The 13,822-nt window shown below is 32.9% G+C and overlaps 1 protein-coding gene across 1 annotated transcript in view; it reads right to left on the bottom strand.

Annotated features, from left to right (window-relative positions):
- The window catches only part of HTR2C (5-hydroxytryptamine (serotonin) receptor 2C, G protein-coupled), a 301,222-nt gene that overhangs the window by 170,376 nt on the left and 117,024 nt on the right, over positions 1-13,822 (bottom strand). Inside the window, exons 2-3 of the mRNA XM_005879909.2 lie at positions 6,007-6,118; positions 1,199-1,512 (exon numbers count right to left, since the gene is read on the bottom strand). Coding sequence (XP_005879971.1) covers positions 1,199-1,512; positions 6,007-6,041 — 349 coding nt within the window. The 5' untranslated portion in view covers positions 6,042-6,118. The remainder of the gene's footprint in view (positions 1-1,198; positions 1,513-6,006; positions 6,119-13,822) is intronic.

Here is a 13,822-nt window from a genome sequence, read left to right as displayed (position 1 = left end):
GGTATTACATATGTGTCCTTACCCCCCCTTTTCCCCCCCCCCACACTCATGCCCTCACCCCCCTGTTGTCTGTGTCCATTGATTAGACTTATATGCATGCATACAAGTCCTTTGGTTGATCTCTCCCCCTTACCACCCTCCCCTACCTTCCCTCTGAGGTTTGACATTCTGATCGATGATTCTCTGTCTCTGGATCATCAATTTATGTTGTTCATTATATTCCATAAGTGAGTGAGATCATGTGATATTTATCTTTCTCTGACTGGCTTATTTCACTTAGCACAGATTCTTTGTAGTTTTGTAGAAGTGATTTTGGTTGATCATTATAAATATTAGCTAGATGCAAAATTATGGTTAAAATAAATAGGGCATAGAGATGGCAGAAAAAAAAATTAAAAACCTCCCTAAAACAAATTTACCAAAGCTCGGGGTATGTGGAGGGATTGAGGGGAAAAAAGAGAAAAAAAAGAGAGAGAGAAAGAACTCATGGACATGAACAACAGTGTGGTTACTGTGAGGAGAGGGAGGGATGAGGGAGAATAGGACAGTAGAGGGGGATAAATGGTGATGGGAAAAATAAAATTAAAATAAATAAATAAAAATATCTTCTACATACCAATAAATAAATATATAAAAATTTCATTGCCTAAATTTTATTGTGGTAATGTGACCTTGCATTTATACATTACTAATTAATGTTTTATCCCCTGTCTCTTTGTAAAAACATAAACTGTAGACTCCATGAAGGATAGCTATTATTGAGAGCTTATTGTGTGCACTTTGTTTGCCAACATTAAAAAAGGTTACTTAAAATATGCTTACTTTTGATGTGAGCCTCTTTCACTTTCTTTGTATAAGAGATGGTACTATGTATATAAAACAGATTATAGGGGTGATGGTGTGTTTCTGACTCTGTCCCATTATAAGGCAACTGTCATTGTAGATAACACTGAACAATAGAGTATCTATCTATGATCTTAATATGTTATGAAATGTCTGTTTTGATTTTTGAAGACTGTTACTGATTTATTTAATAAATATTACATACACATTCAATTCCATCTGCCACACAATTTGTTTTTTCTTCACTTTTCAAATGATACGAGCAAAATAATTAACTTTATGAGTGTTTACTGTGATACCTGACACAAATTTATGACATAATCTGAGACTGAAAAACTAATAAAATTGTACTTACCATAAAGGATTGCCAGCAGAGAAGTTGGCATGACAAGCAGTCCCACTAGCATATCAGCAATGGCTAGGGACATTAAGAAGTAATTGGTGGCATTGTGCAATTTCTTTTCAAAGCGTACTGCCATGATGACGAGAATGTTGCCACCTATCGTCAATATTATTATTATGACGATTATAAGTGCTGGCCAGTTTTGTACCCCGTCTGGAACTCCGACGCGTCCATCATCGGAGGCATTAAAAATGTCAGTTACTATGGCTGCTACTGGGCTCACAGAAATATCGCATTGCCAAACCAATAGGCCGATTAGGTGCACACTGAAAATTAAAAAAGAAAAAATCAGATACTTATTATATAAGGTGGGTGGGTCAAAAGTTGGTTTATAGTTGTTAATATGTAAAGCACAGAGTCTATTCTTGTATTATTATTTATTAATTATTGTATTATTTTCCATATGAACAACTGTAAACTTACTTTTGCCCCACCCTATTTTGCTTAAACACAATAAATGGCTTATACAAAACAATTGCTTTTCCTTCAATTGTAATCATCATCATCATTATCATATCTACTCTTTTAATTCAACCTCAGAATATTTTCTATCCAAAGAATACTCTTTATTTAGTGCTTATTTAGAGTTAGGCACTTAGCTTACTAAAGTATCCTATATAATAAAGAGCTAATATGCTAATTAGACCAAACAACCATCCGGACGACCTTCCAGACGAAGCCGGGGCTGCGAGGGCCGAGCCCCTTGCACAAATTTCATGCATCGGGCCTCTAGTATATCTATCATCTCATAAAACAACCTCATGAAGTCAGTACTAATTTATATCCGTTATGTAGATGAGGAGACTGAGGTTCAGAGAGGTTAAGTAACTTTATCAAGGCAATATAGCCAGTAAGTGGCAGGGGAAGGGTCCATACTCAGGTTTCACTGATTTCAAAGCCTGTGTTTTAAATTTTTACTCTATGCAAATAATCTGAAACCATGGTATTGCTTCATTTGCTGTAATGATTTATTCAAATTACATTCATTAAGTGTCCTCTCAAAGTGTAAGTTCATAATGCGTCTAATAAAACATTTATTTTAATAAAATAGATAAGGCAAAGAAGCATATTAAAATTTTCCTGCTTAAAATCAAGAGTTATCTGTGCATGACTGTCTTACATGTGTTTTATGTTCAGTAACAGATATTTAATGAATATTAAGCAACAATTAGACTATGTATAGTGTTTGCTATTATTTTATGATTATAATAATCATATCTATATGATTATTCATACACATATACATGCACATCATACTCTGTGAACCAAAACTGTAGCAGTCTGAAAAATTATTGGCATTATTTAAATGTAAGTAAAATATTATAATCATTTTATAGCACATTTAAAAATTATTTCTCTCTGCCCTAACCAGTTTGGCTCAGTGGGTAGAGTGTCGGCCTGCGGACTGAAAGGTCCCAAGTTCGATTCCAGTCAAGGGCATGTAGCTTGGTTACGGGCACATCCCCAGTAGGAGGTGTGCAGGAGGCAGCTGATCGATGTTTCTCTCTCATCGATGTTTCTAACTCTCTATCCCTCTCCCTTCTTCTCTGTAAAAAAATCAATAAAATATATTTTAAAAAAATAAAAATTAAAAAATTATTTCTCTAATATCTTGTTAATATACTATGTATTTTAAGATAATGAAGGAGTCAAAAATTTTTGACTATCATTTTACAAAGGATAGAAAACTAATACTTCAGACATCTAGCTTAAAAAACAAGCTTCTCATTAGTCAAAGGTAACATATTCTAAGCAACATGATGGGAAGAGACACACATAGTAATTTTTATCAAATATTGAGAAATAATCAGTAAATTCTTTCAAATGTAGGCCATATTACTTTTCTGGAATATAAAAAAAGAAGCTAAAATAATATGTGATTCAAATAATCTGTACCATAATTAATCTGATTAATATGAATAAAATTTATTGAAATAAAGGACCAAATAAATAAAAGCAAGTTATTTGTTCTTAGTGTTGATTATCCTGTCACTGTATTTGTTGCATATGGCACGTGGCCAATGTCCTGGCTACATGACCTCAATAATTTTTGACCAGTCACTTAACCTCTTACAACATAAATTTCCTCATCTGTCCAAGAGGATGATCTCTATAACCTGATTATTGTGAAAATTAAATGATATGTGCAAAGCCCTGAAAATAGTACTCTGTGATAATAAGCCCTCAGTAAATGTTGGAGCTACCTTCTTCCTGCCTTCAAAGTTAAACAGAAGCATTTTATGGTAACTATACCCCAATTCACATATTTAAAAATTTTTCAAGAATTTAAGTCCTGATTTTATTTTAAAATAATACTTATTTATGCAGAACTAGGTTCAGATAGTAATTTTAAATCCAGGGTCTTTTCTGCCTTATCTAATAAAAAACTTGTCCCTCTGGTATCATTTTTTTTCTGCTTTAAATTATGTGGGGATCATTACAAATAGTTCTACAAGACTTTATGTTCACAATAATCAACTGCATCTTCAATTGTCAGTTGCAGAACCACAGATAATATATTTATCCCTAAGCCTAGAGAATAAAGTCCTAATAGAATATGCAGTCTCACTTCACATTTTTGAAGGAAGTTGTGAAAACATCTAAATCCTTTCCATATTTCTCTAAAAACAGTGGAGGAATGCAGAATAAAGTTGCACATAACAAAAATGCACATAACATAAAAAACTATGTTCAATTATGAATTTTATAATTTGAGTATCTTATAACTTTGGGGTAGAAAACCACTTCAAGTATAACTCTATTGGTCAGATGTACATAAATTTTATTAAAAAGCCCATGAAAAAAATATTGAGTTAGTTCCCGGCTGGAGTGGCTCAGTGGTTGATCATCGACCTATGAACCAGGAAGTCATGGTTTGATTCCTGGTCAGGGCACATGCCCAGGTTGCGGGCTCAATTCCCAGTGTGGGTGCCGTGAGGAGGCGTGCAGGAGGCAGCTGATCAATGATTCTCTCTCATCATTGATGTTTCTATCTCTCCCTCCCCCTTCGTCTCTGAAACCAATAAAATATATTTTTAAAAATACTAAATTACTAAGGAAGCTTGTAGAATATAAATATATCTATTGTTAAAATAAATAAAGAAATCTATTGTGAATTATAAAATAAAGTAATGGTGCTGGAAAGATCCTGAAAGAGTATTTACTTTAGTTCCCTGGTTTCAATTCAATTTAATAAATTATTACTGAGTACTATTTATGGGAAAAGTATTATGAGTTTTATTGTAGTTCAATACTATTTTCTATAGTTTTGTAATAAAACTTGGCTGTATTATAATTAAATCTAACTTCAAATATTTGCATCCTCAGTGAAATATATAGTCTTTTTACAAAAGAGGAGTAATTTAGGTCTTGCTTCTAAAGCTATATGAATTGCCATTAAGCCACAGAAGTCTCATAAAATATATGCTCAAAAATCACAAGTTCTTTGGAACCGTGCAAATAATTTATTCATTGCTACTAAATGTTTAATGAAACATAATTTTACATGCATGGTAGCTAAACAAAATGATAATTTAATTTAAAAGTCTGAGTATATTTTAAACCTACTGAGTTTTTCCATGGCATATGACAATGAGCATTATTAGAAGAGATGAATGCTCCCTGTTTCTCTTAATAGGATGGAAAAAGGTGATATGAATTTCTTAATTTCATACCAGAATAATTCGGTACACTTTAAAGTAACCCTACATTCTGGTATATAGACCAATGCCCAAATAGAGTTGACACAGGTGCATGAAACATTTGTCCTTTCATTTTCTTACACCTGACTCTGCTGATCTGTCTGATCTGACTCTGCTATCACTGTCTACCCTTTCCTTTTCCCGTCTGCTCTAGTTCTCTTGGAGCCACACATCCTTGAGACTATCATTACTACACTAAGCAGTGACATCCAAGATGAGCTATAATGATGCATATTGGAGATGATGTTCTTTATACCTAAACTGCTCTGTAAACTTTGTTCCTGACTGAGCTTTTACAGGAATTACAGAGGAGACCGAGTAAAGCAAGGCGATTCAAGGCTTCTCCACTGTACCAGTCAGTTTACAGAGATCTGGATCTTTTTTTTTTTCAATGCCCCATTCCTCAAAGAGTAGGTTTAGAAGAAACAAACCCTACATTTTGTTAAGTTAAAAAGAAGATATGACTGGGTTACATCTTGTTAAGAATTGCCCAGTATTTGAATTCAAATCTTTACTTATACCCTTTATGTTACATTTTATTAGTTTTAACTACTGGGTCATTGCATCAAGACTTCCAACAATGGCATTGTTTTCCTCTGTCTAGCTACACCCCCAACCCCAACTCCCTGACTTCTGATGCATTCTTTTGCAACCTCAAATATTCTGTATAAAACCAGAGACTTATAAAGACGTTTTATTTTCTTGGTTCAGTTCATGATGGAAGAAGGAGGAAAGTATCTTCTCATTTCTATGTTTTAACCATGGAGAAGGCAATCGTGGGCATTGGGATTGTTTTTGAATCTAAGGTATAATTCCCATATTACTTGTTTGAATGCATGAGTGGTTGTGTTTAACTGGAGTTCAAATTACAGGGTTTTTCTCCATTTATTGCTTTTGAATAGGAAACACATATACAATTAGTCTATTGAAACAAAAGTCATTTATGAAGATTGAGGTAAATATGGCTGAATGATCATATAAAAGCCTGTCTAACATTTTTTTGACAGCTACCATAAAAAAGTTATCTTTTGAAAAAAAAATAAGTAATAGCATACTTACAGGAACGAGTGCACCGCTTTCCTTAAGTTCACCATGATTGCTTCAGTGTTAAGCAACCAAAGTTTAAAACTGAGGAAAGGAAGTTTAGATCGGGTTCATAATACCGTCCTTTCTGGGGAGAGAAAAGAAAAAGAAAAAGAAAATTAGTTAAAGGTCCAAGTAATTTACATAACAAATTAAATAAACTTAAATATACTTATTAAGGGATAAGAAACAATCAATACTAAATTTAGCAAATAGATCAGCATGTTATATCATATAAGTAGTAAAAATGGCAAAGAGAATAGATTTTTCATTATTTACCAATATACAACTACCATAGTTTTTCTAAAAATTCTTGTATACACTGTATTTATGTGGAGATTCCACTATTCCACTAAATCTACCCCTGTTAGAGGATAGAGAGCTTCAAATTGTTGTTTTGAGAAAGAAATGAAGAATACATGTTTCTTTAATTTGCAAACCATTACGGCAAAGTTTGTGATCTACTAATTAGGTAACATCTATAAAGTAAAAAGTTTTCATCATATAAGAAACAGAAAACTAAAACAAGTTTTAAGCGTTTTTATAAAGTGAACATATTTTATACTTTTCTAACTTTTTTCCTTCAGAGTGAAGCCATCTGCATTTACATATAGATAGCTTTACTTATACTTTGGTTTTAACCAACAATATTCTCTAGAGTACAGAAAAAGGTTTATACCAAAATAAGTGAGTTGGTCATGTTTATTATATTATATATAACAATCACCCTCATGTATCAACTAATTAGTATCCAACAGACAGTATGTTACAGTAAGACCCATGGAATAATGCTGAAAATTATTCAAATAATGCAAACAAAAGTTGAGTTGCATTAGATGACTGAAAAAAAAACATTTGTAGTTTCTTTTATTAGGAGGTGACTATGTATCTTCAAAGATACTAGGAATGAAACATGAAAACTTTCCAAACAACTTATTAAAGAATTTCAGAGTGAGCAGCTTCAATTTCTGTAGGCTATTTTAAAAAGGAGTTATTTGTTTCATTGAAAAGCCCCAAATATTTACATAGCAGATTATTTACCACTTAGCACGCACTGTACTCAGTATGCTAAAATGCTGGCTGAATTTGCTGAGAATCTCTGCTGCACTCATTTTGGGGAAAAAACACCTTACCAAGTAGAACATGTCACTCTCAACCTTTACATAGACATTGAAGAAACACTCAGGGTGATAATCATGTCATAAAGACTGTATTATCCATATTCACAGCCAGGCTGGAATCCCATTTTTACATGTATGTTAATCTAATGATTAACATAGAGAACGCTTTGGTTGTTTTTGTTTAGTGATTCCTAACTAGGAGTAGAATTGGTAAACCCCTCTGTTCTCCATCTTGTTTTTTCTATAACTTCTACTTTATGATTTTGATTATACTCTCTTCCCACACCAAACATCTAACTGTATTCATTTCTGGGATTGCAAACTATTATAAGAGTCAGGATTGTGATATTAACCTGCCAACAGTGGGCTGTCCTTGAGAAAAAATTATTTGTGTGTGTGTGCGCACGTGTGTGTGTGTGTGTGTGTGTGTGTGTGTGTGTGTGAGAGAGAGAGAGAGAGAGAGAGAGAGAATTGAATAGCTTGAAAACATAGAGTAACATGAAATATCTATTTTGTCTAATTTGTAAATATTTTAAAGAAATATGATAAAATGTGTTGGTAAACTTTTGAAATGTTTTCTAGTGTTTTTTAGAAATTTGGAAATAAAATTTTACTAGAACAATATGCACCTCCCTGTATTTTCCATCTCATTTAATGGCATTATTATTTGTCTTATTTATTTCCTCTTATTTCTCATCTTTCACTTGTAAGTTCTAACAGTGCTGCTGACACAAAAATCTATCTCAAAATTATATATAATTTAACTATAGTAATACATAAAATATGGCCTCCAGTATCCAGGAACCCTAAATATCCTATTGGAGAGACAGAGTGACATTAGCCATATCATCATTAGCCAGACCATTTCTGTCCCTAAAATTTTGCCAGACATGCATAGATCCTTTTTTTCTAGGTGGTCTGGAAATAAGTGACAGAAAAAGTGGTAAAGGGAGATAAAGTGGTCTTCTTTTGCTTCTTAGCCCTCAGTAAATATGAAAACACTTCTGTTTTTAATAATAAAATATAAAAATTGTTTTCAATTTTTATTTTTCAAGTATCCAAACAGTAATATAATTTAAAAGTTTCAAAGTAAAATGCTTCATTCTAATAGATAACAAATCAGTTTAAATTGTTTTTGCCATAGCTCAACATGATAATCATGTCATAAAGACTGTATTATCCATATTCGAAGCCATGCTGGAATCCCATTATTGTTACTCAAAATATTATATTCCATTAAAAGTTAATCAACTGTGTCATCATTTTTACATGTATGTTTTTCTAATAAGTACAAACAGAAAAATTAAACAACAAATATTTATTTTCAAAGTTCCAATCTCATTAATTGAGAAGAGCCAAGTAATAATCATAAAAGTACTATATTACATATATATTTCTCCAATTTATTAACTAAAACACCTTGAGAGCAAAATAACATTTTTATGTGCTGTTAAAATTTACACCCTTTTAAAGGTGACTAAACCTGATAGAAAATGTCCCTGGATTAGTGGTAAGGTTAGAGATAGGATATGCTAGACAGGCATAAATTATACAAATTATGTAAAGTAAGTAATGTTACATTACATGGTTTACCAAAATGTCAGATCACTGTGATGATATTTTGCAATGAGAAATGTTCTGAAATTTTACAAAAAGGGAAGGAAATGAAAAAGCTCTTAAAATCTTGGATAAGATAAATTAAGAGAAACAAAAAATAATAAGACAACTCTTATCTGCATACTCCTCTGACTCCACCAACTTTTTTCATAATGGAATCCTGATGGTTGTGTGAACATGAGAAGAATATCTGTGAATTTAAGTATTCAAATTTGGAAAAGAATTTTGTTTTATAAAATAAAGAAAAAAACATTTGTGGGATAATGGACAGAGTAATTAAATTTTAATGAGAATTTATATGATTCTCATAGAAACTATGATTGTTTAATAATATAAAATGTTATAAGAATATATATATATATTTCTGTGTACAGAAAATTGATTAACCTGAAATCAATTAGCTGTCTCAAGCATGAAGAGAAAATCACAAATTAAAGCATCCCTGAATAAGTTTAGAATCAGTATACATTTAAACCAATCTCATTTCTTTCTGCAGCATAAATTACAAACCTTTTCATGATCTCTCTAAAGCACTGTAAGATCTTCAGGCATCAATAATAGTAACTACATTTGCTAAGGCAAAAAGGGGGACAAATATTAGTTTTCATATAGTTCTCAATTATACAATTTTACACAAATTTTTTGCAGAGTAACCTCAATTAATATCAAATTTTAATTAAGCAAAACTTACACCCCGAACAGTATATTTAATTGAGGCCTATGAATCTATGCTTATCTGTCAACATATGTCATGTGTCATAAAGCATATATCATCATAGTGAGAACATTTGAAAACAATTGAACAAAAATAGGCTCTCCATTGTATATTCAGAAATAAATTTCAAATTATCATTATCAGGGTCACTCACAGAAATACTTAAAGGTCATTAGAGTAATCATCCTGGAGTTGAAAACAATTTTCAAAAGCAAAAGCACCTTGGTGAGGAAGGACTGGCGTGAGTTAAGAAGACCAAAAGCTACTTTTGTCTCTTCCAACATGCCCTCAGGCTAGGCTGGGGAATTTTTTTCATTTCACAGCTAATTGGAGTGATTCCTTTTTAGCTCTAAATTTAACATGGCTATGGTAGGATCGAAGATTTTTTTTTTAATTACACAATTTCTATGTTGACTTCTTGCAGTGTTCTTTTATGGGCTTTGCATGGGCATGAGTTTAAACATGCTACACCTTTTGGGCAATAATGTGATGATTCACTTAGGGCTATGCTCTCTCTAAAGGATACCTAGTTTTCCATGTCATTTTGCCAACCAAGTGGTGAGAGATGAGTGGCCATCCTTGTTGTCTATAGAATACTGTATGTTGAATTCATTTGTGGAAACTACAAGAATGAGAAAGGGAAATTAGTTTTGCACATCATGTCAGTTTTACACATATTAAATTTAGCTTATGAAAGAGCTCCGACATTGTTATTTATTGGGAGAGATGAAGGCAAAAACATAAGCAAAACAACAAAGGGAAAAAACACACAGTTTGGACTCCACTAAAGTCATAGTTGAGGATTAAGTTTACGAATCAACCATTAAACAAGTAGAGAGTAAATGTTAAATTAGAGAAAGGGAAAAAAAGTAAGGGGGGTGGCAACAAATAAAGTGGAAAGGATAAGCAAAAGAAAAATGTCAAGGGAGAGTGTTTTGAGAAGGAACAGAGTTTATACTGTGTGATTTGTCTAAAAGGCGATGGCTGGTGTTCTTAGCACCATTTCAATAAAGTAATGTAGAAAGAGTCTAGATAGAATGTAGTTGGACAGAGGGGGCGAGAAGAGGACTTGGAAGATTAGGGAGGTGGTTGGTGAGGAAATGGAGAACGTTCAAAGGGTTTTGTCCAATGCAGCAGAAGCAGATGTGTAATAAACATGTACTAAAGACAAATTTTTGAGAGGAGGAGACATATAGATGTGCTTTCCATGTAACTCCCACAGTAGTTGGTTAATAGAAAGGAAGGGAAAGGAGAGACTTGAAGAGATTTAAGATGTGAAGACAAAGGATTCTATTTAAAAATGAAGGACAGGACGAGCTGTGGTTTTGTCCAAATTGTGCTTGGAGATGATAGAAGTCTACAACTTTATTGAAAACCTGGACATTTCCTTGCATCTTTTAAAACTAAGCATTTATCATTCATGTTTACTGTTACCTTTTCCACCCTTTGACACTGAAGGAAGATTGGTCATGTTTCAATCACATTTTCTATCCTCAAACAGTTTCTTATTCTTTCTTTTCCAGACCTGGTCAAATGTGATATCGATGAAATGCCAGCAATTCCACTTGATTTTAATTGTTATTGAATTCATTGGTGTGACATTGGTTAATACAATTACATAGGTTTCAGGTGTACAATTTCTATAACGCATCATCTGTATATATTGTATTGTGTGTTCACCACCCAAAGTCAAGTCTCTTTTTATCACCATTTATCCCCCCCTCCATTACCTTCTTCTATTTCCCCCACTCCCTTTCCCTCTGGTAATCACCATACTGTTGTATGTCTATAAGGTTTTTCTTTTCTTTGCTTAATCCCTTCACCTTTTTACAAAATTTGATGGGTATAGATTAACCCATAAAAAGACATAGTTTACATTAGATTTCTAAAAATTCTATGAGCTCATCATGGTGATGCTGCAGATTATTTTCTCTCATACTGAAGAGAATAAATCTGACACTGAATGTTTTTTAAAAATCATAGAATAGGCAGTTAAGTGAGAATTCTTGTCTGACTTTTTATAATAAAGTATTTAAGAATTGAATAAATAATAATACATGCAGAGATTTTGTTTTTGTCAGTTTTCACTGTTCAGAAATTATGAACTCATAAATCAAAAAACATCCCTCTGGTTACTAGAGTCACTGAGTTTTCAGCAGATGGCTCAATCAAATGTGAATTAGTCACAAATGTTCAGATTAATCCTGGGAAGATTGTGTTAATGTGGGACGATTTATAACATTTGGGGGAGAATATGTAATTCAAAAATGATCCTCAGGACTAATGAGTATTGTAGAAATGTTCCTTTCAACTTCAAATGTATTGTAATAATTTTCTAATAAAATAAACAATTATACTAAAAATTCATTTTAATTATAATCAAATAAAATAATAACTTTATGATTTTAATAGAAAGTTACTGTTATCCATTTATTATAATCAATGCAATTAAAGGCTGCTCTTTGACCGGTCAACACAAGATCTGCAAGCATGTAAATAAAGCTCATTTAGGAATTTATTCGATGAAGTCAAATAAATTCAAATCTATCTTCAAATGTCAAGTCCTAATTTTTCCTGCAATTATGAATTCACAGAACTCCTAGGCCTGAAAAATTATGAGTGATCAAATAATCCAGTCCTTTGCCTTCACACAAGTCTATATTTAACCCACTTCAATAAATTTGATAATTGATGTTCTTTAGAACAAATTCCATGAGAGCCAATTTCATAACCTTCAACTGTTTAGCAATATGTTTTTTTATATTAGGCAAAAAGCCTCAAGCTAAGAGACTTGACTGGGAATAATTACTCCTTACCAAGTCAAGTATCTATATCACAGGATAAAGTAATACTAGCAGCATACTTACTGCATCTTTCTTTGGCTTGTTTGAGAATGCAGAGCTTCAGACATGGAACTAGACACTTCCTCATAGTGCGCTACGAAGAACTCTAACAGCTCTGAACATGCAGTTATTTATGTTGGGTGATTTTGTAAGTTCTTCTCCGAATGGAGACACTTTTGAAAGTGAAAGGCAGGGAGCATTAACTGGAAGAGACTCTGGGTCTCTCCTGGGCCTTTCATTACACTTGGCAATGAGGTGATTATGCTATTTGAATGCAAGTCTTAGCGCTATTATTGTTATTTTTCTGCCCCACCTCCTTAGAGAAGATAAGTAGTTGTTTAAAACATTTTAACTGTTCCTCTTATACTTGGAATTAAAATGAAACAAGTATTTTCTCCTCATTTGTATTTACTATATTTTTCTGTTTGTGTTTTACATGCTTCATGAATGATGACTGCGAAATTTAGTGAGGCTTAAAGAAGGTTAACTCCTAAAATCTACAGTATATATGACCCTAAGTTTTTCACGGCAAGACCCACTCCATTTTCATAAAATACTTAAAAAACAAAACAGCTTCAAAATTGATAGTTAAAAGAGTGACACAAATCACTCCATGGTAGTAGTACGGACACAGAGAGAATCTGTTTAAGTGGGCACAGTGCCCCACAATTTGAAGCTGCTTTCTCCATAGGTGGTAACAGAACCATCCCTGAATTATCTCAGCTTAGCACGCGCACAGCAGAATAAACTGAAGGCTTTTAAACAGCAGAGCTCACGGAGCAAACCATATGCTATATCTCGTGTTGGAGACCAATTCCGACTGATTTACAGGACGGAAAACAGAAAACTTTGAACACCATCATAGCACTCTCATGTATTCAAATATTTATGGCTTGCCTGTTGTGTGCTCGGCACTCTCCTGTGTGCTGGGCATGTAGACAAGACCCCTGCCCTCATGGAGCTTACATTCCAGCAGGATATATAGACAGTAGCATTTAAACAAATAAGTAGAATAATTTTTAATTGTAAGAATTGCTATAAATCAAATGAAATGGCATATGAGATAAAAAGTAACTGGGAGAAATATTTTAGATGGACATATGTATGTATCCATAGCTTGAGCTAACATATTCTTAAAATATTATACTAATAATATTAGCCAGCATTTGATGCTTATTTTTAATCACAATAAAAAAATACAATTCTTTTACACTGGTGAGTTAAGCAAATGGGTGTCACTGGTGGGAATAGTTCAAAATTTTCTGTTAGTTTGGTTTACATTTTGTAAACTAAGGGAGAAATTCCCAATTCATCATTTGTTAAGATACTTTAAATTTAAGTTAGCTACAAACTAAAATGTGTTTTCACATTTACAATTTACATTGGTATCTCTTCCCCCATAAACAACTTCCCATTTCATTAAGTTAAGAGATCACAATTTTAGGCCATGTAGCAGCAGGCTGTAGAGGGTTCCCGTCGAGTCATGGAAAGCGAAA

Source organism: Myotis brandtii, unplaced genomic scaffold, assembly GCF_000412655.1.
Source record: "Myotis brandtii unplaced genomic scaffold, ASM41265v1 scaffold613, whole genome shotgun sequence".
Taxonomy (NCBI): Eukaryota; Metazoa; Chordata; class Mammalia; order Chiroptera; family Vespertilionidae; genus Myotis; species Myotis brandtii.
The sequence above is the reverse complement of the archived record's forward strand: the minus strand, read 5'-3'. Positions and strand labels throughout refer to the sequence as shown.